Below are 27,376 nucleotides of genomic sequence, written 5' to 3'. Positions count from 1 at the left end.
CTTCAATTTAGTTAAAGAGGTTAAACCAAGATCTATGTTGACAGTATCTTCTCAATACAAGCTCTACAAATTATAGGTTTCCTTGACAGTCAGAACCAGCACACAAAACTGATTATTTGAGCTGATCGATAAGTATATGCCATTATGGATGTTGGCAAAACAATCTAATGTTCTGTGGCTGCTTTCACACTGTCAAGTGGATATTTGTATTAAAAGGCATTTTTAGGATGCTCTTTATAAAACGATTTTTTATTAAATTACCTGGGGAAGAAATATCCTTTCAGTTGGACAGACGAAACTGAGGACTCCATCCTGAACATCAGCATTTACCTTTATCACTGATAGAGTACTAAGCACTATAAAATGCATGGCTGAAACTACATCTCCACAGTTAGTTCTTCCAAGACTCACTACATTTATAATGAAAGAAGTACTTGATAGCATATACAGGTTACAGAGAGCAGTTTGCCATCTCACTGAAGTGAGCAACTTCACTTAATGCCCTTTTGCCCTTTCAATCATACTAGCATTGTTAACTCTTTTAAAAATATTTTAAAGCAATGTTATTCATAAATATCATTAGCTGCACTGACCATATGACTATGTGACCAGTGCCACTACACATGAATGCTACTCCATTATAACACCAATATGAAAAAAATTCATCATCACAAATGACAGGCTTTTTAGAACCTTATTTCTGTGGGATGGAATAAAGCTGATAAATTTTCCTTAAATGGAAAAATAAAATAAAGGAACTGTAATGACTTTCTGCATTTCACTGAACTATAAATTAGGCTTTGTTAAGTTCACACTGAAATAAGCTAACAAAAATATTGGAAGCTCTTTCGCTTTTGCCCATTGCAGAGATCTCAGCAGAATGCTACACAGCAATGAACATCATCTTACTGCTGAAACCAGTATACAGACTGTAAAGAAACAAACTGGGAGGTAAACAGGGAATTATCCTTAAATATGTAAATAAAGATCTTTTTTTTTCTTTTAATGACAGATTCTTGACCACTGACTTAGAAGACAACATTAAGAATATTTGTTTGAAAAACAGAAAAACAGTATGACCAGTAAGTGTCTCTTTCTTATACAAGCATATTTTCAGTTCAGCTTATTCTTCAAGGGAAGCTATATATAAGACAACCCATTACTATGCTCAACTATTGCAAGCTTAGTGATCAAACATGCTTTTCACCTGCAGCAGTACTGGCCCACTGTAAGTGGGAGAACAAAGTCCATGTCCCAGTTCTGGCCTTTTTCCCTTTGGCTGCAGGGGCAGTGGGTGACGGAGGTGATAGTAACATGCTCAGCACCTGGAGGGAAAAAGTGCCGCATGTCCCACACCGATAATTATGAATCTTAAATCTACTGGAGTCATTGAAGAAGGCATGGCACTTTAATCCCTTATTTAAGTAAGCAGAGATACTTTGCAGATCTTTGATTATTTTGCTCAGCTTCCACCTCTAAAGAAAGAAAAATCATTTTAAAACACAAAGCCAATAATTATTGCCTTCTGTGTTCTTGGTCTGTCACAGCTGGGCAGGTTTTAACACAAAGTATTACAACTCAGACAGCATTGCCAATATTCACTTAGCATCATCATCTGATCCTTTCACAGCATGAGCTAAGAACAAGGCATTTGAAAACACTTCCAAGTAAGAGAGAAAAATAGAATACCCTATCAGTACGTTGGGGGTGAATACAGAGACATCCAAACAGAACATCAATAAGCTTTTTTCCTTACTTGGCTTTATTTGCTCTTCCAATGCTATTCCAACATCATCAGAATCAGACAGTTCCTTTATGAAGTTGGAAGGAAACATGCCAGTCTTTCCGTTAAGTATGCCTTCCCACCAGCCCTCCTCCACCTGCACCAAGACAGAAACAAAACGAAACATACGTTTTAACATATACATCACTTTACAGAATTACACTAAATATAAGCTTTTCAATGAAAATTAAAGCAATGATTTTGAGCAGTTATGACCATCTTCTTTATGTGTGATTTGCACATTATAAAAGCTTAAATTCCCTAAGTAGGCAATGGAGAAGGAAAAATTCCTGCAAAGGGCTATCCAAAGAATCTAAATTAGGTATCTGAAATTAAGTCATGTGAATATTCCTGCTTTCCTCATCCTAATCAGAAATACTTTATTTTAGAAATGATGAATTTTGCCTCTTCTATAATATATAAAAGTAAGAAATCTACAGAGAACAGAGAATAGAAAAAACAGTACTAAAGCATATTCTTCAGAAGAGCTACTGAAATAAATAATGAAATGGTCAGAAGAAGGAGAGACATTTCCTAGGCCTATCCCAGGAGAAAATATCGCCTAAAAAATGACTAATTGCCCCCTGTATAACCCATTCGCAATGGAATGGCAGTGTCATACTATGAGATGACACCCCTTAAAAACCAGATGCCTTTAGATTTTAATTGGACAGCAAGAAATTACCTATTCTGTTCATCAGCTAAGCACATCCTTGACAGATAAATATATACCATCTATCAGATACTGTCCGTTCACCAAAACATGACAGCATCAGTCTGTGAAATATAAACCTCTAATACTGTTTGGTCCATCTTTCCTATCTCTCCTCCAAACAAAAACTATGAAAACAGGAAGTTACTTTACTAATTGAGAGTGTTCACATATTCTGTTAAAAAAACAACCACCCCCACATTTTAAATGGTACTAGCTAATTACCATAGAAAAAGGTCTGTTTTGCATCACCTATCTTTTAAAATCTCAAGCTCTTACAAAATATATCTGTTATTTAATATGTTCTCATTATATTATACATGCAAGTATTTCCTCAAATTAAAGAGGAAGGGCTATTTTTTTTCAGCTTAGCTACATGCCATGATGTACAATTCTACTAATAAGCAAATTGTTATTACTTCAGGAGTGTTTTGTATGTTTTCTTTCCAACTTCCCTTTCAGTTCCCTTGTCCTTTCCTTTTTTTTTTTTTTTTTTTTTTTTGCTTTAATTTGAAGTAGTTTAGAAAAGCACAGCTACTTTCATTTAATCTCAATATTTGTTCATGAAAAAACATTTTTTTAAAAAATGCATCAGTAGTATCAGGGAGGTCAAGTACAACTTTGAGAATAATAGCTATAAGCATGCTGCTACTTTCAAGAGTAGAATACATTTAAATCACTCAATGGCTTCAACTGAAAGTTTTCACTTGATATTCTAAAAGGCTTTAAAAGGTAATAATTGTTTTTGTTCTCTCCAGAAACTGTAAACCACATGGAAAATTGAAACTGAATGATCCACCACAGTCAGCAGACTTTACAAATTATGATTACAAATATCTATGTATTTAGATACAGTTATATAGAAAATACACAAAACAGCCAAAGCTCATTGAACTAAAATATTTCAATTTTTCTAATGCACTATTCCCAGATGGCACTATTGATTAGACCTTGACATTATACCATAATATATGCATTAGCTGATTGACCAGAAGATAAATCACAACAGAATTAGCCAAGGGCCCTTCTTCGCAAGATGATGAGATTACTTAGTGAAAATACAGTGACTAGTACCACTCAGTTCTATCTTTCCCTCAAGTAATTTTGTGCTGCGTACTTCTTCTAGCATAACACTTCAAAATTTTCTTATGAGCTAACATTAGCACTCAATGTGGCATGTTTACATGTGCATCGCCATGTATGTATACAGAAATACACATACACAAAGGTCTATAGATTGATAAATCAAAATTGGACACTAATATACCTAAGCACTTACTAACTTATTGTAAGTTTTATAGCAGATAAAAGGACATATTATCTGAAAATATCATGTCATATTCCATAAACTTACCAATTAAAGAAAAATCTGAAGCCAAAAAGAAGTTCTTCCCAAAAGAAAATTCAGAATGATGTTAGCAAGACAGCATAGGTCCAGGTCAAGCTGGACTTCCCAAAGATTTTTTTACAAAATCTTCATTGAAATCATCAAAAAGCATACTGTTTTTAAACACTGTAGCTACATGCTTTGCCCAACCTCAAAACACCTCAGCTAGCGATTAATCCATAAAACAAAAAAGACGCTACAATGCCCCAAGGATTTAGTTACCCCAAATTGAAGCAATCCACAGCCATATGGCTTGAAATGTCACAATAACTCCTAGCCAATAAACCCTTTACAAAGGAAAATGCATTATTCATGCAGGTAGTCTATCTGGAGGTACAAGCCCTCAATAAAATTTGACACTGTACTAATACAAAAAAGTGCTTTCAGGATTTATACCCCTAGGTCCTAATTTATGCACAGCATTCTTGTGCTAAGCCAAACGAGCCACAGAGAGGAGGATTTCTTTCAGAACTCAGTGTCCCTCCACCGGAAGACACTCTGCTGTTGAGAGCATCATACACACCAGACATAAGTTCAGTCTGAATACGAAGGTTTTTTTTACGTCAGAAGAAAAGTCTTTTCAGTCTGCCAAATGTAAGTGGCTATAGCTAGAGGTGTTTTAAAGATGTATTTTCAATGTGTTGTATCTGTATACTGCTTTTTCGAAAGGCCCGACACATCCTCATCTTGCCATGCCTTTAGGCTGCCAGCACCGCTGTCACACCACATTTTAAGAGGAGCAGAATATATGAAGAGGCTGACCGGGAAGACTTCATTAGCCCACTTCATATATTTACAGAGGTAACACATTTAGCCAACTGCAATTCAGTATTAAGTGTGGCAGGGATGGCTCCAATAGCAGACAGCTGTATTCAGCCCCGTGACGATAGGTGATTGAACGAGATAAAAACTATGACATAACCAGAGAAATGGTGCACCGCTTCTACAGAAACATGCCCCATCAAGAAGCCTTGCCTTTTGGATTGAAAGGGGAAAATCTACATAATTAAACATCATTCGAATGTTCTTTTAACATTTTTTTTTTTTTTTTTTTTTACATTTTCAATGGAAGAATACTTGTATTATGTTTTTAATTGGATTATTCATTCAGTAGGGCTTTGTTCGATATAAATGAGGTTTTCTTAAACTATAGTTCAGCTACAGAAGAAGAGCATTCAAAACACACCATTGATTTTGTTGGGTGAGAGATTAACCAAATTGTGAGATCCTACTACACAATAACAATCCAGATAGGAAAGACAGTAAGAGAGTCTTAGTTTTAGTTATAAATAATAATACAAATAATAAAGAAATGTTCAAAACAGATACCATGCAAGCAGACAGATAGGAAAAAACAGAGAGCACTTGACTGCTGAGCCACTTGGGCAAAAAGCTGTACTCAAATAGGCACACGTGCTAGGACACTTAGCTTCTTAGCTGATGGAGAGAATGTCTTGAAATCAACCTATTTAAAGTACAGAAAAAGAAAGTAATGCGATGACAGCAATTCAAAATTTCAGGCAAACATAATAGCTCTATTTCAGACCATGAGTGCAGTAGTTTGGTCTTCAACTATACTGCAGTCAATGGAAGCAAAACTACTGCAGAAGATCAGTAGGACTGCAATACTAAGGTATGCCAAAAGTGATGAAATGTTACTTTCCATGCTCTTTAGGATTTCTCTTGATGACCTATACAGTCTCAAAAAAGCAGCTCTGTTTTACAGCACATCTTCCTTTAAAGAAGGAAGTTTCGGGGGGAGTATCAGCCCGATAGCGCAATATATCTGTTTTTCTTGCAAGCCTAGAAGCATCTGCCCTTCAGGAGACATGTAACTCCTGTAACTCCAAGTTGGGACATCTTCAAAAAGCAGGAAATGTTGTGGCCAACTGTCAGCATTTTCTTGGCATGATATCCGAGATCAGTACAACTTCTTTCTTACACGTTTCTCTAAAATCAATAGTCTAAAGTTGTTAAATGATTAAAATAGTCAACTCTTCAGAATCACTGCCTGAAATGTATTTCCAATAAACTTCTGCATCTGCCTGTTCCACAAGCTCTTCTACTACCTTTGATTTTGCCTGTTAGGTTTAGCTCTGCCAACAGACTGCTTCTGGCTCAGCCAGGGCCAGTGAGGAGGGAGGCTCCGAATCAGGAAGGTTTCAGGCAAAGAAAGACTCCTTCAGTCAGAAGAGAGTCTCTGTGACATTGTATTTCAGAAATATTCTTCTGAAAGAATTTTCTCTTTATTTTAGAAATAAAATACAGCCCCAAGAGTATGTCAGAGGGAAGCAACGGGAAGAAGTAAAGCCCAAGGTCACACTGAAGGGCTGAAACGTGGACAGCAGTATTTCCTTTGCTGAGAGAGAACTAGAGCACAAGACAAAAAGCAAACAAAAACTTCCCTTATTTTATAAGTCCTGAAGGAAAATCTTGAGCTTAAAGGACAAAAGAAATCATATTTTGAAAGGAAATAGAAATTAGGTTCCCAAAAGGGGAACTGAACAAAGTAAACCAAATTCACTGTCAATGGGAAAAGAAATGCTGGTCACAGATGTTTCCTGAACACGGTACCTAGAGTGCCACTTCATGGCTTATTTTGAGACTGCATATGGAGGAGACACCCATGAGATGCCTGCCAGTCCCTGGGGTTCTACTACAGAACATCTAAAAGCTGTTTGATAACCCAGGTGCAGAAGGGAAGGAGGAAAAGCTGCACAAGCACCTTGAACTATGTGCTCTCTCCAACTTTCAAGTTCTTGATTTTAGCATATAAAAATGTTTTGGGGGCTTTTTTTGTTTTGTTTTGTTTTAAAAACACAATGATCTATTTCAGAAACTGAGGGACAGAGAAATCAATCACATGGAACTGGAATGATCTGCACCTTTTGATCCACAGAAGAGCTGTCTACCACATGAACTAACCGAATAAGCTGTAGTCACAGCAATCTTTGTGAACTACTTTTTTAGAAGGGGTAGGAAAACACCTTGCCCCCAAGATTTCATAGAAAAGTAACCATAAGATTTGGAGCCTCAACATTCATTCCCAGCTGTTTTCTTGCAGTATTACACAGTTCTGTACTTGTGCCACAGACTGCTCATTGCCACTGTTAAAAATCTTCCTTTCAATGCCATACCTGTCGAAGTGAATTATTATAGGGAGAGTCTAGTTCAATCCCCAGTGTTTAATCTCACTCTTGAAAATGGGTTGGATCACCTCATCTTGTTTCCACAGAAAAACCATCAACCTTGCCCAAAACAAGCCCTAGATTTGTAAAAATTCAGCCTGCATTTTCATAATCGCAAATGAGTTTATTAGAGGATTTTACAATGTAATACACAGCAATGTTAACTAAAAATGGAATACATTCTGCGATGTTACAGTATGTCTCCGCCAAGACTTATTTGCGAGCCTACCTTCACATACCATGCCTTGCCCGCAGGCTCACTTCTCAGCAGGATGAGGCCGTGAGCTCTACCGCAGTACAAGGACACAATAACCCCCAACGCAAGCTGGTTCAGCAGTGCTGAATGACGTGCCAAGTGTTTTTACGCTGATGCTGCCGGTTAGCTGTCTGGCATTCCATGAACGCGCAAGGGTGAAATGTAATTGGAATTCAGATATTTGCATTTAATAAGACAATTAGCTACAGTTGTATTTTGGGACAACTGTAATTAGAGTTATAGCTAATGAGCAGAAAAATTAATGACAACCAAAAAGCTATCAATCACACACTAAACACGAACATAAACAAGGATGTGAATGCTTCTCTTGTTAGTTTCAAATATATCTTTAATTTAGGTTCGTTAATTAATTTCTCCTGGGTATCAGTCTCTGTGCAGTTACGGAAACCTCTAGCTTAACAACAAGCATTTTTATCTATTATTATGAATGTCTGATCTAATTAATTATTAATTAATTTCCACTTTATTTAGAACAAAGAGGAAGGAATGGTGAATTTTAAACATCTACTGTCTTCAAGGATATCTATCTGGTGACAATATAAACCCTCATAGCAAAGTTCACACAGTTTGTTCAGCAGCTCACACTCTCTCAAAGAATTACAATTTTACAATTCAAAAGCAATTGTTTCATTTATAGAAAACACAAACCTGGTACCTCAGACTCTCACTTGCTCTTGTCTCAGCCCACTGTACTGCCCCAAAACACTTCTACCACAACAGCAACTTCCAACAGTGTCTACCCACCACTACCACAAAACGCCTCCTTAAAGACTATCTTGGCCAGCTTATTGGCATCAGGAGCAAGAATTGGGGCAGCACTAGACAGTTCTGCTCCTCGGGTGCTTGTTAGTGCCCTGACACAGAGCTGGGAGAAGGAAGGACGCCCTCAGCACCTGCACTAATACCCACCTGGGGATTAGCGTATAATCTTCTCCGGGGGTCCTGGGCGACCCACTTGGGCGCCGATGGCAGAAGCTGAGGGGAAAGCTTATGTTCCCTTCTGTCAATCCTCTTCTGGAAGCAGCAGCTTTCAAGAGGAGAAGGGGGTCAAGTCCCACGGCTAGATCTTAAGACTTTGGCTAAGCAATCTCAGTTCCAAAAACTGCACAAGCTAACCAGTAAAATGCCTCCCCTCCCACTTGTAACAACCTGTTCTTTTAAAGATGAAGACAAATTAGCCCAGCAAAACCAAAATCAGTTTTTTATTTGCAACGGGGAATGTCTAATGGGTTGTCAACCCGTAAGTGCAATTTTAAATGCATTTTAAGCTAAATAACTGCATAAAGACAACACAGACACTATTTTGATTTAAAGAATATTTGTTTTTGTTAACCTTAAGTCAGTTAGGAATCTCTTCATACTACAATAAACAACTAAATCAAAATCCAGAGAGATCTGAATAAGATTAACCTAAATCAATTTAAAACTAATTAATTCAACTGATGCAACTTTCTTAGAAAAATACAATAAAATACTACCTCTGGGAATCTGAGACCTTTTACTCATGAATAAAAAGATCTGGCAGGAGAAAGGAGTGACTGAAAATGGAAGTGAATGACTATTAGCTCAGCCACAAGAAATTCGAATTACCCACTCAGACACTGTAAATAATGCCAAAGATGCTATTGCTCAGTTTTTCATCTTGAATAATGATAAACCAAATTGACTGGGGATTATTTTTTGATGACTATGTCAGCAAATTTTCATGAATATTTTGCAAGAATTGCACGCGTACATATTATTTACAATAACACAGCATGATTGAGTTCTTCCTAAAAATTTCAGATATTTTCACAATGAGAAAGCTATATTCTTTTTTAAAAATAAGGCATTAATATCAAACTATCTTTTGAATTACAGAGAGTGGTATAATGCCAGAAACACTGTGAATCATATGCTGATGAAAAGAATTTTTAAGCAGCTTCCCTTACAAGCAGAAGGGTAAATACTGAAAAAAGTAAACTGCTTGGCACAGCTTTCTACACTAAATAAAGTTCCTGTTTCAAGAGAAATTCTGCCCTACTTTTTCTAGGAATTAACAGCAATATGACAAGGGCAGAAGAGGAAGCAATAATAGCAACTATTCAACATCAAGTGCTCTATAACAACTGTCATGAAAACAAAGTTTACATAATAACACTTCCTGAGTGTTGAGATTTACTCCTTCATTTCCCTTGTTCCACCAGTTGATCTAGTTCCACCTAGAAGAGCCTGACAATGTCCTGGATTGCATGATTGCACCAGATGATGTCTAAAGCAAACCATGTTTCAGTAACTGACCAGACAGGGTATCTATCCCCTTAGGACAAAGTGGGCACAGCCTCGCTGAGGCCAGGGACTCTGCATCTGTCTCTACTTATGGTCAACAGTTCAAGCTAGCCATGAATAGTCCTCTTCCATGCTACAGTTAAACTAATGCCAGGATCACAGGCCCTAATCCTGTCGAACAAAAAATCAGACAATAAAAACTTTCTTAAAGCTGAGAATTGGCAAGTTTGCAAAGCTTTCTCCAGCTGTAGCAATTCAAGGCACAATTAGGAATTTAAGACTGCAAGTCTGTAGCTATCAATCCAAGTAGGTTCCCAAATTATTTAAAAGTCCTACTTGCAAAAAACATGACCTGTACTGTAAGCATAAACATGCAAGTAGGGGATGTTTCATTTTCATAATGCTACATCTTTCAATTTTGATACAAACATTTTCAATCATTTGAATTTAATTGACTGAATTCAATTAATTAAATTAATTGAATTTAATTCAAATTTAATATTTACATCTATTATTCATAATTAAGGTTAAAACCTGTAAGATGACAAAAGATGTATTTCATGAGAGAACCCTAGATGTCTCAACTGAATTATTCAACCATACAATTCATCAGGTAGAGATAATCCTTTGGTTGGGCCTACTAGGAAGGGGTTTTTATGCCATCACGTTGCTCTTCAAAAACACAGAACTAAAAGTCTTAAGTAGGGCAACTGATGGAAGATATTCTTGTGGTCATGTGAGGTCAAATATGCTTTAAATTGCACAATGAAAACAGATCAAGTGCCACCATGAAACTTATTATTAATATTGGGTTTACACTGGCTAAAGTATGCTCTTAAATATCTCATAATCTTGAAATCTACATTACAAGTCTGTCTCACAGACGGAATAAGGTCAGTGAAGTGACATGTGATGTCTGGTTCCGGGAAGAACAATGTACGGGGCCGGTGTGTGCAGCTAGGTTAAAGGAAAACAGTCATCACCAAGCTCCTTGCATTTCGATGTGGTAATTTAATCTCTCATAAGAAAAATCCTGGATGTCATGTAGATTGCAGTATAACCTATATGCTTTTAGATTTTTTTTTTAAGTGTCAGATACAGGAAAAGAAAACAAGTAATTTACTCTTGACAGGCAAATAAATGTTGACTTATTAGCTGCTGAGTCACAAGAAAAAAATCTTATGAAGAAAATGATAAAAGCTGAAACATATCTCTTATTTGATTCTTGATTGGACTGAGATCTTTTTAAATACCTTTCTAAAGCTAAGCTAAATAAAGACTAAGTGATTTTGGATGCATTCTACTTAAAGGCTTCATGTGAGCATTTTGAATTTTGGTCCTCATGTTATTTAGCTCAACAGCATGACTTCTAAAAACTCGGATGGAACAAACATCGAAGATATGTAAAATAAACAGCATTCATTGCTCCTGCAACCAGATTCACCCAAACAGAACAACTTTCATTATCTTTGTCTGAATTATCACAGCTTGATGCCGGTCTTTCTAAGACATCTGCATCCAGTTCCTAGGTCCACTGTCACTCAGAATCTTCAGTCTGGAATAAATTTTATTTTTTATTTTTTAAATCTGACTACATAAAAATGAAATTGTCAAAATTTAAATACAAAGACGACAAAAAGTGAATATCACAGTTGAATTCTTGAGGACTCCAAGTAAATTTCTCAAACCTGTTTTACTTGGTAAAGGCAATTCATCTATCTCTCTGACTGGCTTACTACAACTGGGCAGAGTTTTTCCTGCTGTCATCTTGTTCTTCAAAGATATAAACCTAACAGCACAAAGTCTGAGCTTTTTCCCTGTACAGAATTTAGAAGCAACATCTGATGGTGTAAAAGCAGCAGAATTGCTATTGGGGGGGGGGGGAAGCTCACAAAAACCAAAATCAAACTACCTTCCTCACCTCCAAAACGAACCTGATAAAGACACATAAGGTACTGGGAAAGAAAAACGTCTAGTTTAAATTGTGTCTTAAAATACATTAAGTCTAAGAGTTTAGCATGCACGAGACATGCCAGAATCGTGTGCACGTATACTCCATTCAAGATCTACTCACCTCTCCCACAACTTCAATGATATCACCAACTTTCAGTTCCAGTTCATCTTCATTCTGAGGCATGTAACTGAAAGCCACCTGACATCTTCTTCGCCTGTTTCTCTCTCCTGGTGGATATGAAGGAGACAGAGAGACTGTGAAATGAAAGTAATATCCCATGCCAAGCACCAGCCATAGGCTAGGATTAAAGATGAAGTACAATTCTTTGAGCACTATTAAAACAATCTGAACATTTGCAATGCTTACCACACGTGCCTAGAGCTAGTTAACAAGAAAAGAGTGGAGCACAGCATTACCGAGCATATTTCTTTCAACTACTTTTCTAATGTGATGCAGTTAATACCACACAACATCTGGGAGAAAACAAATTGTACGTTTTTTTTTCTTTTTGTGATATTACTCAACAGCCAAAATTTAACAAATAGATATTGCCTCCAAGAGATAGGATGGAAGAACTATATCTAAGAGGATTGTTTCACATATATTTGCTACAATTTCTCTTCTAGGTAATGCTCTATGCAAATGGTGCAGGCAAATCCAGAAATGGTGGGAAAAAAATCCAAAAGCTTGTGTGGTTTTCACTCATATGGAAATAAGTTCTCAATTGATCATTTTGTCTCGTATCTTTATTTTTCATAATTTTCACACATCTACATGCCCCTCACTAACCTTATGTATAAATAATACATATAAACATATATATGTGTTTGTACACACATTTATAAGCTGCATATTTATACACTAATATAAGATTAAAGAAAACAGAAGGAAAAACCCTTCCAGCGCCCCTCCTCAGCTACCAAAGCTAGGAGTGTCATTGCATTAGGGTGCCCAAGGCATGCTAATCTTGATAATCAACCAGCCATCGAGAATGATGTCAGCTATCTCTGAAGCTCCAGCTTGGACACTCAGGCCCCCACGAAAAGGGTGCAGCTTTGAACACACAAGGGGAGAGAGGCATGAATTCACAGCTCCAAGAAACAGTAAGACCCTTTTATTTAACTCTTCTGCCATCACATTTTTCATCAAGACAGACAAATGAAAAGATCCACTTTCAGAACTTTGTTTGCCAAATCTGTGACACACATATGATTTATAGTTGTATGATCTGCAGCAGAGTGGAGGAGAGAACTTCGCAAAACTAAGCTGCTGAAGCAAGTGGCTCAGCCTCTGTTAGCTGAAGGACAACTCACTGGAGTGAAAGAACCATAACCATGATGAGATATGCAGGAGGAGGAGGAGACAGACAGAGAGAAACCCCTCAAAACTCAGAATTCACAGACTCCCCTCTTCTCTAGAAGCTTTGCAACGTAGAAATCACACCAAGTCATATTATTTTTACATACAGATGCATACATGTACACATATAGACACACACTACACAAAGTGCATGAGAAAGTACATTTAACTGTTAAGCTCCTCCAATGCCTATCAAAATCAACTGTACAAAACCAACATTAAATTACAAAAATGGATCTCATGGTCAGTTTGTTATTTCCCCTGTAGCAACACTCTGTGATAATACTACCTAGGATGAACAGGTAATAAAAAGCCATAGAACAGTTTGTTTGATTTTTAAAGAAAAGCTGTTCAACTAAAAGTAGAGAAGGAAAGTGGAGGGGAAGGTATCGAATTTGGCTTACAAGTGTTTTACCACAACATTTTTCACCGCCACTGTAATACTGCACGAATGACAGATCTTTCAATGTTAAAAATGATACCTTGATGTGATGTAACCAAACTTACTCAAAGTGGCTTTTTCCCCCCACATACAGATGACTGTTTATTTGTCACCATTTTAACTAATCTGAACCTAAACTGACAATTTTACACATTTACAATTTTACTGCATCCAACATAACTGAAATACAAAATAAGTATCTTCTGTATCGAGTCTTCTCCAATTGTGCAACAGAAAGAGGATGGTTATTTTTCCTAAAGATAACATTCTCACTGTTTGATTTCTAACATCAAGTAGTGACTGTTGACTGATGTGACAAATTTCCATTGAGACAGTTCTTTATAATCAATTTTGTGCGACTCCTAGATGAATATTCTTGAGATTGCTGGGAGAGTAAGAAATAAACACAACTCTAGATGTTAAGGTTAAAACTGTATGAATCCTTTCTCCCCCCGCCATAGGTTTTATGATTGCTACAGAAAATCTAGAGAAAGGCTGCATTTATTGCTGCTGATGAAACAACAAGATTAGATGTTCAAAAGCAGCAACGCCGGCAGAGCGACTCATTTAGAGCCTGCACAGATTGATGAAAGCTGCAGCTCCCGGGGCTGGAGTGCAGGCCCCGTGCACCGCTGTGCGTCCTGTTTCTCACCTCGTGCTGCTGCTAAATGCTGAAGCAGAGAAGAAGGCAGGCTAGCCCTGCAGCGCGCCTGTGCTCGCTGGGTTCATGTGACGACGTGGTAAGATGCACAACGAAGGAAGAGACTCGGTGCTTTCCTTCACCCCGGCTCCTGATGTGCCTGGGCTTGCGCTTCAAAGGCCCTAGGAGACCTCGCTGCCACCCAAGGCAGGCTCACCATAAAGAACGGCGGTGTAACGCCAGTAAACAATTTAATCACTCTTTCTACAAAACAATAAACGCAGGGTCAAATCAGAAAAGTGCTTGTATATGTACAGAAAATGTTGTCCATCTATGTGTTTCTCTTACCCATTTCCTTTTGCCATATGATTAAAAACAAAAAAACAAAGGTTTTCCAGCACTCTATAAAGGAACCAACTAAGCATATGTTCTACACACTAAGAAACAAAAAACCTTAAAAACAGCAACCAAAACAACAAAAAACTACTCAGACTTGAGGCTGGGTTTCATTTACATTCGCTACCAAAGGGCAAAGGAAACAGAAAGGAAAAACAGAGATACTTAAGTGGAAGAGCTATACAGCAAATGAAATCCTGCAGGAAGAATAACAGAGGCAAGTGTTCCCCCTTGCTTTATGCTCAGACCTATGAGGGCCTTAGGCAAGCTCTGTAAATGCTTTCAGTCTCAGCTTGTTATTTGTTATAGATTGGGAGAATAACACTTTATTCCCTTCCTTCTCCTCTTAGCTGTGGTTTAATGTATATTTGTAAGGCTACAAGCTCCCAAAACCCAAATGAACTCCAAAATACAACTATGGAGATCACAGATTTGCAGTCCTATTGGCTTGAGCATTAATGCCCAGCTGTGTGATACTCTAAGAGTCAGCACCATACCTAAGAAAACAAATCTACCCAGCACACTTAATCTGTACTACAACTACGCCTTCCTCAAAAGCTGTTACACACGTAAAAATCGCCTCCTGGTCGTCTCACTGCTCGCCCTCTCGTTTCGAATCTTTCCCTAAAGAAAAACCAAAATGGAGACAAGCAAGTCAACATGAAGCAAAAAGGCTAAGCGCCAACTAGTTCCTCCCTGTGGTCTACGTCCAGCAGCGAATCCCTTTGGCTTTAAGGAGAAGGTGCCGCTGGACCCCAGGTGCTGTGTGAAGCGCTGCGGACAGCAGAAGGGGATCTCTTGTTTGTGTGTGCTAAAGCAACATGAGTAACACAGTGGTCTGAGATTTCTGCGAACACAGAGCTGATCTGAAAAGAGGTCAGAGTCAACAAGCAAAACATACATAAAACCTCTTAGCAAAGAAAAACTACCTTTTCTACAAAAGGAGTATTCCCATGTTGGCATCACAGATTTTCTTAACTGGCAAAATATCTCCAAAGATCACTCAGGAATTAAGAAACACCAGCTGGGTCAATTAATAAGCAATTTGGATTAAAAACATTGAACCTTGGTCTTCTCTTGGCATTGCTCCCTTCTGCCAATATTGCCTTTTACTGCAGAGTACTAGTACAGCCTATGCATTAACTGAGAGTCATCTGAGACACACAAATGATGCACTGTGATATTAAAATGTATTGAATTTGATCCATCACTGTAAAGTTAATTTTAAACCATATGGGCAGCAATTTTGCAATGAAGACAACAGATACTTTCTAAAATAATTCATTTTTTCATACTTGTAAATTAATGAAGAGAACATTTTGTAGCAGATTTTTCATATTCTGACACTTGAGCATAAACAACTGAGCTACTTGCAAGTGAAAAGTTACTAAGGAGTAAGAAGGGAGGTAATAAATCCAGTACTTAAAAATTGGGAAAGATGTGATGCAATGTCCTTGCTGAGCTTCAAAATGCTTAAAAAGATGAAGGGAAAAAAAAGATCAGTGAACTTGTACTGGCCAACGGGTAACAATCTGTAGCAAATAACCTGCTGCAGGCAGCACCATACTGTGCTGTTCCTGCTGGTTGCAGTTTTAGGTTTTTTAATTTCCCAACATCAAAAGGATTTTGAAAACAAAACGCTTACGAGCTGCAGGTTGGGAACCAACTATGCTACACCTTCCTCGGAATAAGCTATCCTGCAGAAATAATGTCACTTATTTTGTGAAAAACACTGCTTCCCATTTGACATAGTTTTAATAAACCTTGAAAAAAATTTCACATGCCTAGTTTGTGCACTCCGTTCTTAAAATTAAGTCTCACTGCTGCAAAAGAAAGCAGCAATTGCAGAGCCTGCTGAACCTGAAGCAATGGCACCAAGGGTTCAACACTGGCGCTGCAAAGCGTGCCGGATGTCGCTCTTTATAAGGGCTGTGTCAAAACCACCAAACCCTTACAAAATTTCTGCAGGCTTGGCAAGGGAGGCAAGAAAGCAGCCTTGCCTGCGTTGCAAACATGCCAGGCCACGGACGCACCTGAAAAGCAACAGCAGACACCTGCCCCGGCTCCAGCTGCTGACCGCCAACGCCAGCGCAGCCCACGTGGGGCCACGTGCCCCTGCCCTGCCGCTGAGCCCCTACTCCGGGCGTTCAGCGAGCACTGGCAGCCGGAGCAGGGTTTGCCAGTGTGTAAGCAAACCCTGCTAACCTGCGCCTTTTCATCTGCAGCCTGAGAGTCACCTGTCTCGGAATAGGTGTCCCCAAGTGGGAAGTCTAAATCTGAGCCTACTGCTAGGAGCAGATTAAAATGGAGAGAAACTAAATTCCTCCAGAGGACATTTAGCTTCCTTAAAAAGAGAAGACAAGTAGAATAAGCTGATGAATGACTCTCCGGAGGTACCTTTTTCTACTGACGTGGCTAGATCAGACTTTGACATCTCCCTTTAAAATGTCTCAAGTTAGGTGAGACGGCAAAAAGGAACGAATGCATATTTAGAGACTTGAAAAAGATGTTCCAGGGAACAAATCTAATTTGTTTTAAAGTAGTGTTTGTTCAGTTTCTAAAAACTATGTGGTTGCCCACGATAGCAGACTTAGCACCAGACTCAAAGGGTTTCCTCCAGCTTTACACATGCAACAGAGAATGATTTATAGACATTTAGACAACATGCTGGCATCAGCAATGAATACAAAAAGACGACAGTGCTGTGTCACTGTCCCAAACGCCTACCTTGGTAAGGGCCACCAAAGTGGAGCCAATGCTACACAAGAAGTCAAACTGGTGCTTATGTTTTCCTATTGGACACGGGGAAGAGTTACATAGTGGCAATTCGGGATTTCATGAAATGCACAACAGCAGCTGAGTAAATAAACTAAAAATAAAATAGAATTTTCAAATCCAAATTACTTTTTTTAAGGATAACACTTACATGATGAAACAGATGTTGATATAAACATGTGCTAACAGGTTATGCAGTAGTTTCTGTAGAGCTTAACTTTCATCGATCACCCCCATCTTTGTACCCTGTTCTGCTAGTGCCAGTGAAAACCATGTGGTGACTTTAACTAACACACAGTAGTAACAGCGGGCTTTATGAAATACATATGAAATACATGACCTTGTTCCCATCAATTGTACAAATAAATCTGGGTTTTTTTAAAGCACAGGAGTACAACAATCTGTTTCATAACACAGGACAACTACTCTGTAGAGAACAGAAAAAATTATATTCAATAAAGAACCTTTGGAGAAGAGAACCAAGGAGCCAATGTCTACATCTCTCCCTGCTGACAGCGTACACCTAAATGTTTTACAATCTCTTCAAAACTAGGCCACACAGTTTTGTAAGTGGGGCTGTTTTAAAAAGGCACATGCAGATACCTTTACAGTTCAGACAAAGCCTCAACCCAATTGTTCCTGCTTTTCTTTTTTTTTTTTTTTTTTTTTTTTTTTTTTAAGGAACGTTGCTATGGAAATTGCACGCACCAGGTCTGGGACCAGGAGAGGCTGGAGTCAAGATCTGCAGTGTGAGAAGCCTAAAGATTTTTCCTCGTCACCTAAGTAATTTCAAAGATGCTAAGCGCAGCGCAGCTCCCTCTAAGCAACAGCCTTCCCTCACTCCTGGGCTCGCTGGGCAGGCTTGGGGGAACCACTGAGGGAAACTGAGATCCCGCGCTGTCCTTAAAGCAACTGAACTCAGTAAAATCGCTTGACAAAGCAGCCCTTTTCTGGCAGATCTGTTATGAGGAAAATGACAAGCTGGAGGAAAAGCTTCTGGTTTTCTATTTCAGTTTTCCCTGTGCGCAGCATAAGCTGCCCATCAACCCCGGTTGCACTTCCCATCTCCTGCTTTCAGAGCTAAATCCGCAGCTCAGGGGAACTGGTTCAGTCTCCCGTGTCTTCTGGTGAGACAAGCTGGGCTGCGACATCACTCAGCTTGAAACCAGTTCTAAATCTGATGTTGTGCAAAAAGACAAAAGGCAACTACGGTACAACTAGGGGAAGACATATATGCTTTTAGGCTATACGTTAATTTATTCTGATGATTGATGGTGTTTTGGTTATAGTTACAGTTTGGTATAGTATAGTTTGGTTTGGCTATAGTTGTGCAGAGCTGCCAACCTCAGTTACGGCATCAGCTACATCTATTTTTATTAGAAATCATTTAATTGTATATATTAAAAAGCATTTTTTTAAAAAAAATGAGCTACTAACTTACTTCTGGGAAAAATTCTTCTTGAAACACTGCCCTCAATAGGTGCTTTTGTGAAATGGAGTTACTTAATTAAAAGCAAATAGATAGCTGGAATAAAAACATCAGGTGCTTTTTGTTTGTTTGTTTTTTAGTATTAAAAAGATAACATTAAGAGATTTCAGATAAAAAAAGGCCACACTCAGTGCCAATATGGATTTTGTCATTATGTTTCACAACACAAGGACTTCATCCTATCTTACATCCGAGCCACTAGTAGAAATACAACTGTTATTCAAAAAGGCCTCAGAACTGTCAGGTCCCAGTTTCAATTCTCCCCTCCTCCCCCAGAGGAATTGGGCAGTGTTTTTCAGACCTGAGATATGTCATGTCAATCCCAGTTCTCCCATTACCCACATGCTGTTGGAGGGGTGAATGCTTTTGGATGGACAACAAAACAATCCAGCTGAGGTCTGTTCCCTTATCTAGCCAAAAACAGAAGCAAGCTGTGACTATTTTAATTAGAAAAAAACGAGAAAAAATATTTTAAATTTGTTAAATTATTACAGTAGAGAAGAGAACAATACATTGCAGGGAAGGGAGGGAAGTCTTTGGTGCTTCTAGTACTCCTAGAAATTGTGTTATGTAAAACTGCTGTGTTTTTCTACAAGCAGATGAACTGGAAAGTGCTCCACTTTGATGTGTGCAGCTGAGCCATGGAGACTGCAGAACTCTGCTAAACATGATTATACCACGGTGCAATATGCCATCACCGTTAGTAATAGATTACTGTGTTTTAGCGTTCTGCTATTACTGAAGAGTCTGCTTGCTCTTGCTAGACTCCACAGCAAGACTTCCACGTTTCAGCCATCTGGTTGCTGCTGTGAATTTTATGACCAAGACTGCTCTATGAGGAACCTGAAAGCCCAGCAGACACATTTTTGTCATCACCACATTCTAAAGCATTTCCACAGTCAGAAAAATGGCTAATTTTGGATCGTTCAATAAATTCAGTCTTTTGTTAGAAATATGCAACAATATGACTCGGGTCTTGATTATCATGTGCAAATGTTTCACATTACAGAAATAATTACTGTAAGCAACTTACAGCAACAACATACTAACAGTGGTCAAATGGTTTTAGGAAAAAAAAAAAAAAAAAGCATTCATTAGCTGAGAAATGGAGCAGCACTTCTGTATGCCACAGCAGCAGCAGCCTGACTTGTGCACTCGACAGACCAAACTGAAACATTAGGGAAGGAAAGATCGCTATTAAAGCTAACCTCAAGCAGCAGCAAATGTTACAAAATTAATTGTAAACAAATTCAAAAGTCACATGCACAGTTCAATCATAAAAAAATTCTACATCATACACTCAAGATTTTAAAGTTGAGTCTGAAATTAAAAAAAAATATATATATAAAAGGTACAGAAACTTCTGCAAATATAGCATCAATAATGCAGTCAAACCATCACCCTGCTATTACTAGCAAACTGGAAAAAGCAAGTCCAAATTCCCGCAGGAACCCTTGGCCTTGCCATACAGCCTGCATATTTTGTGCTCTATCTTCTAGACAGCAAGTGTAAAATACTGTATTACTACACATTAACTTAACCACAGGCAGAACCGAAAATGTGCATGTTCATTAAGGCTACTAATTATGGGACTTTATCTTTTTGGCCTTCAAGCTGTAAATGAGCATTTTGGATCAGTATTAGGGGGAAAACATCCCCTCACAAGACAAAAATTGGAACTCAGTGGCAGGATTTCAAACAGGCCTTTTAGAATGTAATTTAAAAGGAGCTACGCTGTCCTGAGAAAGACTGGACAAGTTTGCTCAGCTTCTCACTTGCTTCCAAAACAAACTATTTGCTACAGTTGGAAAAGATTCAAAAAGTATTCCTCGAAAGCAAGCGGTGCCTTTTTAAACACCTCTTTTTCAAGTAACGCCTTGTCTTGCCCATTCTGAAGAATCAAAGCTTGTCGCTCCCGTTTAGCTTCCGTCATAAGCAATGCACGACAAGGAACAGCAGGTACTGCTGTCCTCCTTTACCTGCCGGGCAAATCAAGGCTCCTGCTCAACAGGGTGACGGTGTGACTTAGTTCATGTCCCACGTACTCGGTCTCCCTGCCTGTCATGGTGATTCTCGTCATCTCTTACACAGTGAGCGCCCGTCAGGCATGGGGCTTATTACCCTAACATAGGTTTTTACACTTTTCTCATACCCAGACTGCCACGGAAAAATCGCAAAAAGAGATTTTCATACTGGCAACAATACAGACAAACTTTATACACACTGACTGTGTAAAGAGTTTCCAGAAAAACTGGAGGCAGTAGATATCACCAGCAATAAATGAGCGTTCCCAAAGAGCAACAAGAGGTACACGAACTTGAGAGAGAATTCTTTCCCAGATGGGAGATGAAGCTTCAAAATGTGAGAGCAGAGACAAAACAAGACTTGCAACTGGCCCATAAAAGCCTTTATCTCTTTCTATTCTCCTTGCATAGATCTTTTGTTGCCATGGGATAATCCCAGAATGTTATCCCACCAGCCAGGTTTTGAGATCCAGTTGACTATTTTTCTCTTTAGTGCTTCTTTGTATTGCTCTCTAGAGAAAAGTGTTTGACTAACCCAAAAATAAATGCAAATTGCTGTTGCCTCTTGTCCACTTCTTTTATTGTCCACCGCATCACTCACACCACTTGAAACACCTGTGGCAGCACTTGTGAATGAGAGTAAATAGCTCAAATTGTGGGAACTGTGGTACCATTTTGCACACCCAGCAATCATCAGAACATACCATTTGTGTTCTCCTCCCTTTCATAGGTAAACTGATTTAAATCAAATCACATGGCTGTTTACAAAGTAAACTGTGGAAATACTTTCTGCATTACTGTCACTGTGTTTGTTGCCTTCAAGACTGACGTCTGCCCAACTTGCCTAAAAAAAAAAGAACAATTTTTAAAAGCCTTCTTTATTAAAAAAAAAAAAAACAGTTTTTGTTGTGCCAACAACTGTACCACTTTGTTTTTAGCTATCAGAGTATCAGTGCTTTGTGACAGGTTCTTGAATTCCATAATGACATTACAATGTAGATCTTACTCTGCCCTTTCAAGAAAGCTTCCCTTATCAAGGGCTAAAACCCCATCATCAGAATTTTATTTTCACTCTGCTAGTAACAACATGAATCAAACGAATGTCTTGAGAAATGAAGGAAAGATGCAAAGATTACAGCAACTAATTTTCCAGTTGCTGCACTCACAAGAGCTATTACAAAATGAACACATGCAATAAAATAACATTTAAAAAAACAAACCTCTCTCTTATATTTGGCACTTAGAACATCATTCTGATTTTTATCCTAAAATTTCACTTTCCTCTACAATGTAATTTATTACATATACAATTTATATTACATAAAAATTTACAGTTAGATACACAATTTAAATATTCCTTTTGAAGCCAGTAAGGGCAGCAAAGTTAAACTAAACAAGAAAAGACAAAACACACACATCCACAGACAAAGCAGATGCATCACTTTCCTATCCAGCAGTATTCTTAAAATCTAGGAAATCTAGGAAATTACATCAGATTTGCCTTGGATCATAAGCCAAGACAAATCCTAAAATCTAGGAAGCTTATGGGTGAAACTAGATACTACCATCATAAACCAGGAAAATCATTTGCCCCGTCCAGTGTAATGGCTCTGCTTCTGCAACTCTTATATCGAGACAGGTCATCACTTGATCAGTAACTGGTGGACCACACTCAGGCACATGCCCTCAGCAGCAGATAAGCCACGACATTTGCAAGACCTTGCAGAGGAGAGAGCTGTGCAGCTCAGCACGCTGTCACACAACTGCCCGGCTTCCAGCTCTGCTAAAGGGAAAACCCGCCAAGAGGAACCCTCAATTGCACTGCTCATGTTGAGATTGGTTATTATTTCTTACCTACCACTGGGAAAATGCTATAACCTAAAATAACCTGCCTTTCTAAAAGGGTATGTTATGATATCCTGTATTATTTGAGGGCTGCCCAAGTGTCTGGGAACATATGTTCAAGAGACCAATAAATAAATATAATAAGTCAAAACAAAGCAATTACTCTTGCTGCTGCTGGCCCTTGGAAGCCTCAGCCACCATTAGCTATATGATAGCTGAGCTCAAGCTAGGTTTCACCTGAAGGTATCTCAGTATAACAGAAGTGAAAACTGACTTTCACTGCTCCACAATATCTTCTAAAAGGAACAGTCCCACAGTAACCATACAGGATAGTTCATCCCACAAGCACAGGACAAGTATTTCTAGATCAGTCAGATCAGATGGGTATAATTGTTCTCCAATGTAGAACAACAGAAATGGGAAAAAAAGAAAAGAACCAAAAGGCTACGTATTTTGGAGAGTCACCCCCTGGCCCATGTAATGCGGGAGTAGAACAAGTTGCTCCAGGTAATGCTAGAGATAAAGGGGAGAAAAGTGTTTCTGAATACCCATTTCTAGCCTGCTCTGCAGCATCACTAGCTTTTAGCGGTGAGAAACTCCAAATGTCACAGGAATTTTCCCATATAATTTTGGTTGTTCTGTCATTCAAACAAGCTTCATGTGTTATTTATAAGCATTCATTTTTAACAACCTGAACTGCCAAACAAACTACTACAAGCAAAAGCTCATTGTAAGAAGGCAACTAGTAACTCAGTTTGTTAATGTAGTGTCATTTTCAAAAGATGCTACACAAATATCATGGTTTCTTGGTCATGTTCTCCTGACCTTTTTCTCAAGAGTCTAACGCATTCAAACAAGCTCTACTTCATCAAGAGGGTATCTGAGTAAGAGTCCCAAGCGTTCAATCCCTTCCTTACTGTCTTGTACCTTTAGTTCTCATAGAAAGCAGACTTTATACCTCAAAATCCTCTGCTACTTTATACCTCAAAATCCTCTGCTACTGAGCACATCCAAAGGTTTATATCCCTCTCTTAGTGTAATGGGTTTGCCTGATTGCTTTCATTAATACTAACGCAACGACACACGTGAACAGTGACAAATCGAATTGCCAATGCAATACATTTTCTTTAGGGCTGAAGGAAGAAGCCACAAGCAAGCCACAGAAAAAGATGCCACTTGTAAAAATTACTTTAAATGTTGAACCTCACATTGCTGTTAGCATACTGTATCCCAGCTACTTTATGTCCAACTCCTGCAAGATTTTCTTTCAGGCTTCCAGGCATACTCAACTTAATGACTTTCAGAGGTTATTTTTGGTATATCACCTCTTAAAGAAAAAGTTCTTCCGAACAGTTTAGCCCCTTCATTACACCTCTATAGCTTCTTTAATTTTCAGTTATGTTTTCAAATGACTCTAACATGAGTTCCTACACACCTATATAGAGGTCCCAGGTAGAAACTGAAAAGCCATTTAGAGAAACCCTACTATGTCTCAGTCTCTCAGTGTTGTCTACTCTAGTGCCAGTTTATCAGTTAACCACCTTCTGCCTCACTTCAAGGCATTTGTCCAGACACAAAAACATTCCTAAAGGTCTGGAAGACTCTCCAAGCAAGACTTGCATCAAACAAAATTAACTATCAACAGAGTAATTTCTATGTCACTCCACACTACCACAGTGTCAAGAAAGCAAGTATTGTAAAAGCTCAGAAAGAAAGCTTTCTTATTATTTGACTGTATCATTTATCTGTCAGGTAATCTCAGGCATCTGTATATACTTCAGTACACAGTCTAGACAGACAAATTGCCACTTCTTTTAAAGTATGAGTTTTACTAGAGCAAACTTAGTGTGCACTAAAGGCAAAACATTCAAATTAGACTACGTCCATTGACTTCTGTTCTGGATCCAAGCATGTAGTCAGCATGCCTGAGCTTTGGTTTAATTTCACACAACTTTTGCACACATTTGTATATCACTTCACTGCCAAAGAACATCTAGCATTGGGCAGGACTATTTGGAGAATATTCAGGATGACAAAAATGCTTGCTGCCAAAACACAAACGTATAGTTACATACAAAACACCACCAGCAATAGTAGCTATGATTATCTTCTACCAGATGTTAGCCATTGCTTGGTTACCTTTGCTGTATTTATCACAAATGGTTATCATGAGCCCATTACTGGGATTCCCGTTTATCTACCCCTAGAGGCCTAATTTGGCCATAATGATCAACGTACTTAAAAGTTGATAACATGGAGAAGATCTACAAACACATGTAGAGATTTAGGTACATAAAAATTTAAGTTGACTCTAAAAGGAGCCTTCTTCTAAAGGCCCTCAAGCACTTTGGAAAATCTCTTCTATAGTTGTTAATTTTTAACACAGCATAGGTTGTTACTGCAAGATAAATAACCAAGGTAGACAGACACAAACCACATGAAAGAATGTTACAATCCTGAGCTGTATAAAAAAGAAAGAGAAAAGAGGAATTATTCAGCATTAAGATAGGAAAATGATCTTCCAATTATTTCCATTTTAAGAAACAAAATAGAAAAGTCACTCTAAAAGATAAGGCAGAATCAGTCAGCAAGAGTGGGGAACAGAAGCTGTTCCAGCATATACGGAAAATGGAGAGCAAGGAGCACTTTACAGCTTCAAGAAAAGATACCAGTTCACATGCTATTGCAGTTGGCAACTACACACATAACCTCAATGCTGTTGCTCACAACTATGCAATACGTTACTTCTCCAGCTTTTTCTGACTGTTTTCCTATTATTCTGTTTTCTTGCATGACCAATAAAAACCAAAATCCTGCAGGAATTAAAGAGCAAGAACACTTGGATGTGTTTTGCAGATACTCTCTGTTTAAGGGCAGAATAATATGCTCCTTTACAATAACTGAATCTAAAAAAAAATAAAAAGCAAGAACACTTGAATGTGTTTTGCAGATACTCTCTGTTTAAAGGCAAAATAATATGCTCCTCCAAATGTCAATATAATAAAATATTTGTCTGTAACTTCCTCCCCATAACAAATGCCAACCACTGTTAAAGCATAGAAACATAAATACACACAGCTTTTAGAAATATACTGCTGGTACTCTGAACAGGCCAGAAGATTTACAATTACCAAGTAATTCACCACCAGTAAACTCACTGTTCTGTATGCCTTATTCACTATAGAGGTCAAGAAAAGAAGATAATGTGGTCATGGGTTCAACCTTATATTGCAACAGTGGTATGGTGACAGGCACGAAGAGTCAATCCACAACCCCCCTTCCACCTTTTCAGAAGAATGTTTACATTTTCCGTCAGTATGGAAGAATGAGTACAAAAATGTTTCTTGGTCAAACAGCTCATTTAAGTACTATCTACACATAAACAGCTAAAAATCTTACTGTCATCTCAGTCCACTGCTCATTCTTGACTCCACCTTTGCTTTGCAAAAGTCAAATGCTTTAATTGCATCATCAGTCACTGAAACCATCTCTATGGGTCCAGCTGGTATTTTCATTTACTTACAGAGACCCAAATACATACTCCAGGGCCATGGCATACCTCTTCAAATATTGAATCTGTGCTTCTAGCCATTGGGTGTTATCCAAGAAAGTATTTTTAGATAATGTAGAAAGAGGCACACAAAAACACATGACCACAAAAGCAATGGAAATAATACATGTTCACAGTGAAGAAAGCTGTTAACACCTCCCTCAGTACTCTTAGAGGCCAACATTTCTGAAAGCTCTTGTATTGTGTGCTTTACTTGACCGTTTTATAGTAAAATATCCACTAAAATCTGGAGTCACGGAACAGCTTTTTCAGTTGATCTCTGATGCTGCCTGGAGAAGGGGAGCAGAAGGAGTAAGCAGCTTCCATCGGCAGCCCATGCCCAACAGAGGGATGATAACTTCAACTTGCACCTGGCAGGCTGCCCCGACTGCAGCCCTCTGTGTTGTGCCTCCTACCGACACGTAATCCCATAGCACAGCTGCAGCCACGGGCAACTTCCAATTTCAGACTAATGCTAATTTTAGCTCTGAGGACAAAAATGATTTTGTATGTTATGGACAGCAGTAGTGTGTTTGCTTGCAGAGCTACTATAAGCCATACCATACACTGACACAGTCATCTATTAATATTAAATCATCTTCTAATATCGGTCTAAATACCTTCACAAAAAACAGCACTCTAGAACTAATAAGAACCCTGTCTGAATTATAAAGTGTGTGCTGCTTGCATTATTGAAAACCTGACAGTAAGGAAATTCAGTAATATAGAAAGCTTTATTTAAGCTTAGATGAAACCCCTATCAATACCCAAGATGAAAAAAATAAAAAAAGCAAAACTAGGACTCCATATCTCACATGGAATTTTAAATTAAGCACCACACAATAGATATTTCATATCTGTCTGCAACAAGGAAAGATTAATACAAATATATGTAAAGCTTTGCCTAATTCACTATCTTTTGCCTTTGAAGATAGATGCTGATGCATGCAAAATATCTGATAATTTATTTGCTTCTGAGGCAATGCATATTATCTTATTTACAGAACTATCCTTGAAATAACTTAGGACTTAAATCAGTCTTTTTTGATTAAATTACATTTCCTTGTCAGCTCTTAGGTCATCTATCTGTTTTTTTTTTTTTTTTTCCATTTTTTCACTATTCACAGATACTCAAAATCTGAAAACCCACCAAGAGAGCTGAAGCCTGCACTAAAATTCCAATTTAAACTACCTTTAAAAAACAAAGAATCAGAGATGTTTATACATGGGAAAGAGTGGGGTGAGCTGGGATCATGACTCAGCAGCAATAGGCAAAAGCAAACACAG

At 38.3% G+C, this 27,376-nt stretch overlaps 1 protein-coding gene across 5 annotated transcripts in view; it reads right to left on the bottom strand.

The window, feature by feature from the left end:
- The window catches only part of SH3KBP1 (SH3 domain containing kinase binding protein 1), a 229,504-nt gene that overhangs the window by 104,047 nt on the left and 98,081 nt on the right, over positions 1-27,376 (bottom strand). For all 5 annotated transcript variants that reach the window (XM_062600784.1, XM_062600769.1, XM_062600751.1 and 2 more), the window contains 2 exons: positions 11,690-11,796; positions 1,757-1,880 (listed from right to left, as the gene is read on the bottom strand). In XM_062600784.1, coding sequence (XP_062456768.1) covers positions 1,757-1,880; positions 11,690-11,796 — 231 coding nt within the window. The remainder of the gene's footprint in view (positions 1-1,756; positions 1,881-11,689; positions 11,797-27,376) is intronic.

This window comes from Rhea pennata, chromosome 1, assembly GCF_028389875.1.
Source record: "Rhea pennata isolate bPtePen1 chromosome 1, bPtePen1.pri, whole genome shotgun sequence".
NCBI classification, from domain to species: Eukaryota; Metazoa; Chordata; class Aves; order Rheiformes; family Rheidae; genus Rhea; species Rhea pennata.
The sequence above is the reverse complement of the archived record's forward strand: the minus strand, read 5'-3'. Positions and strand labels throughout refer to the sequence as shown.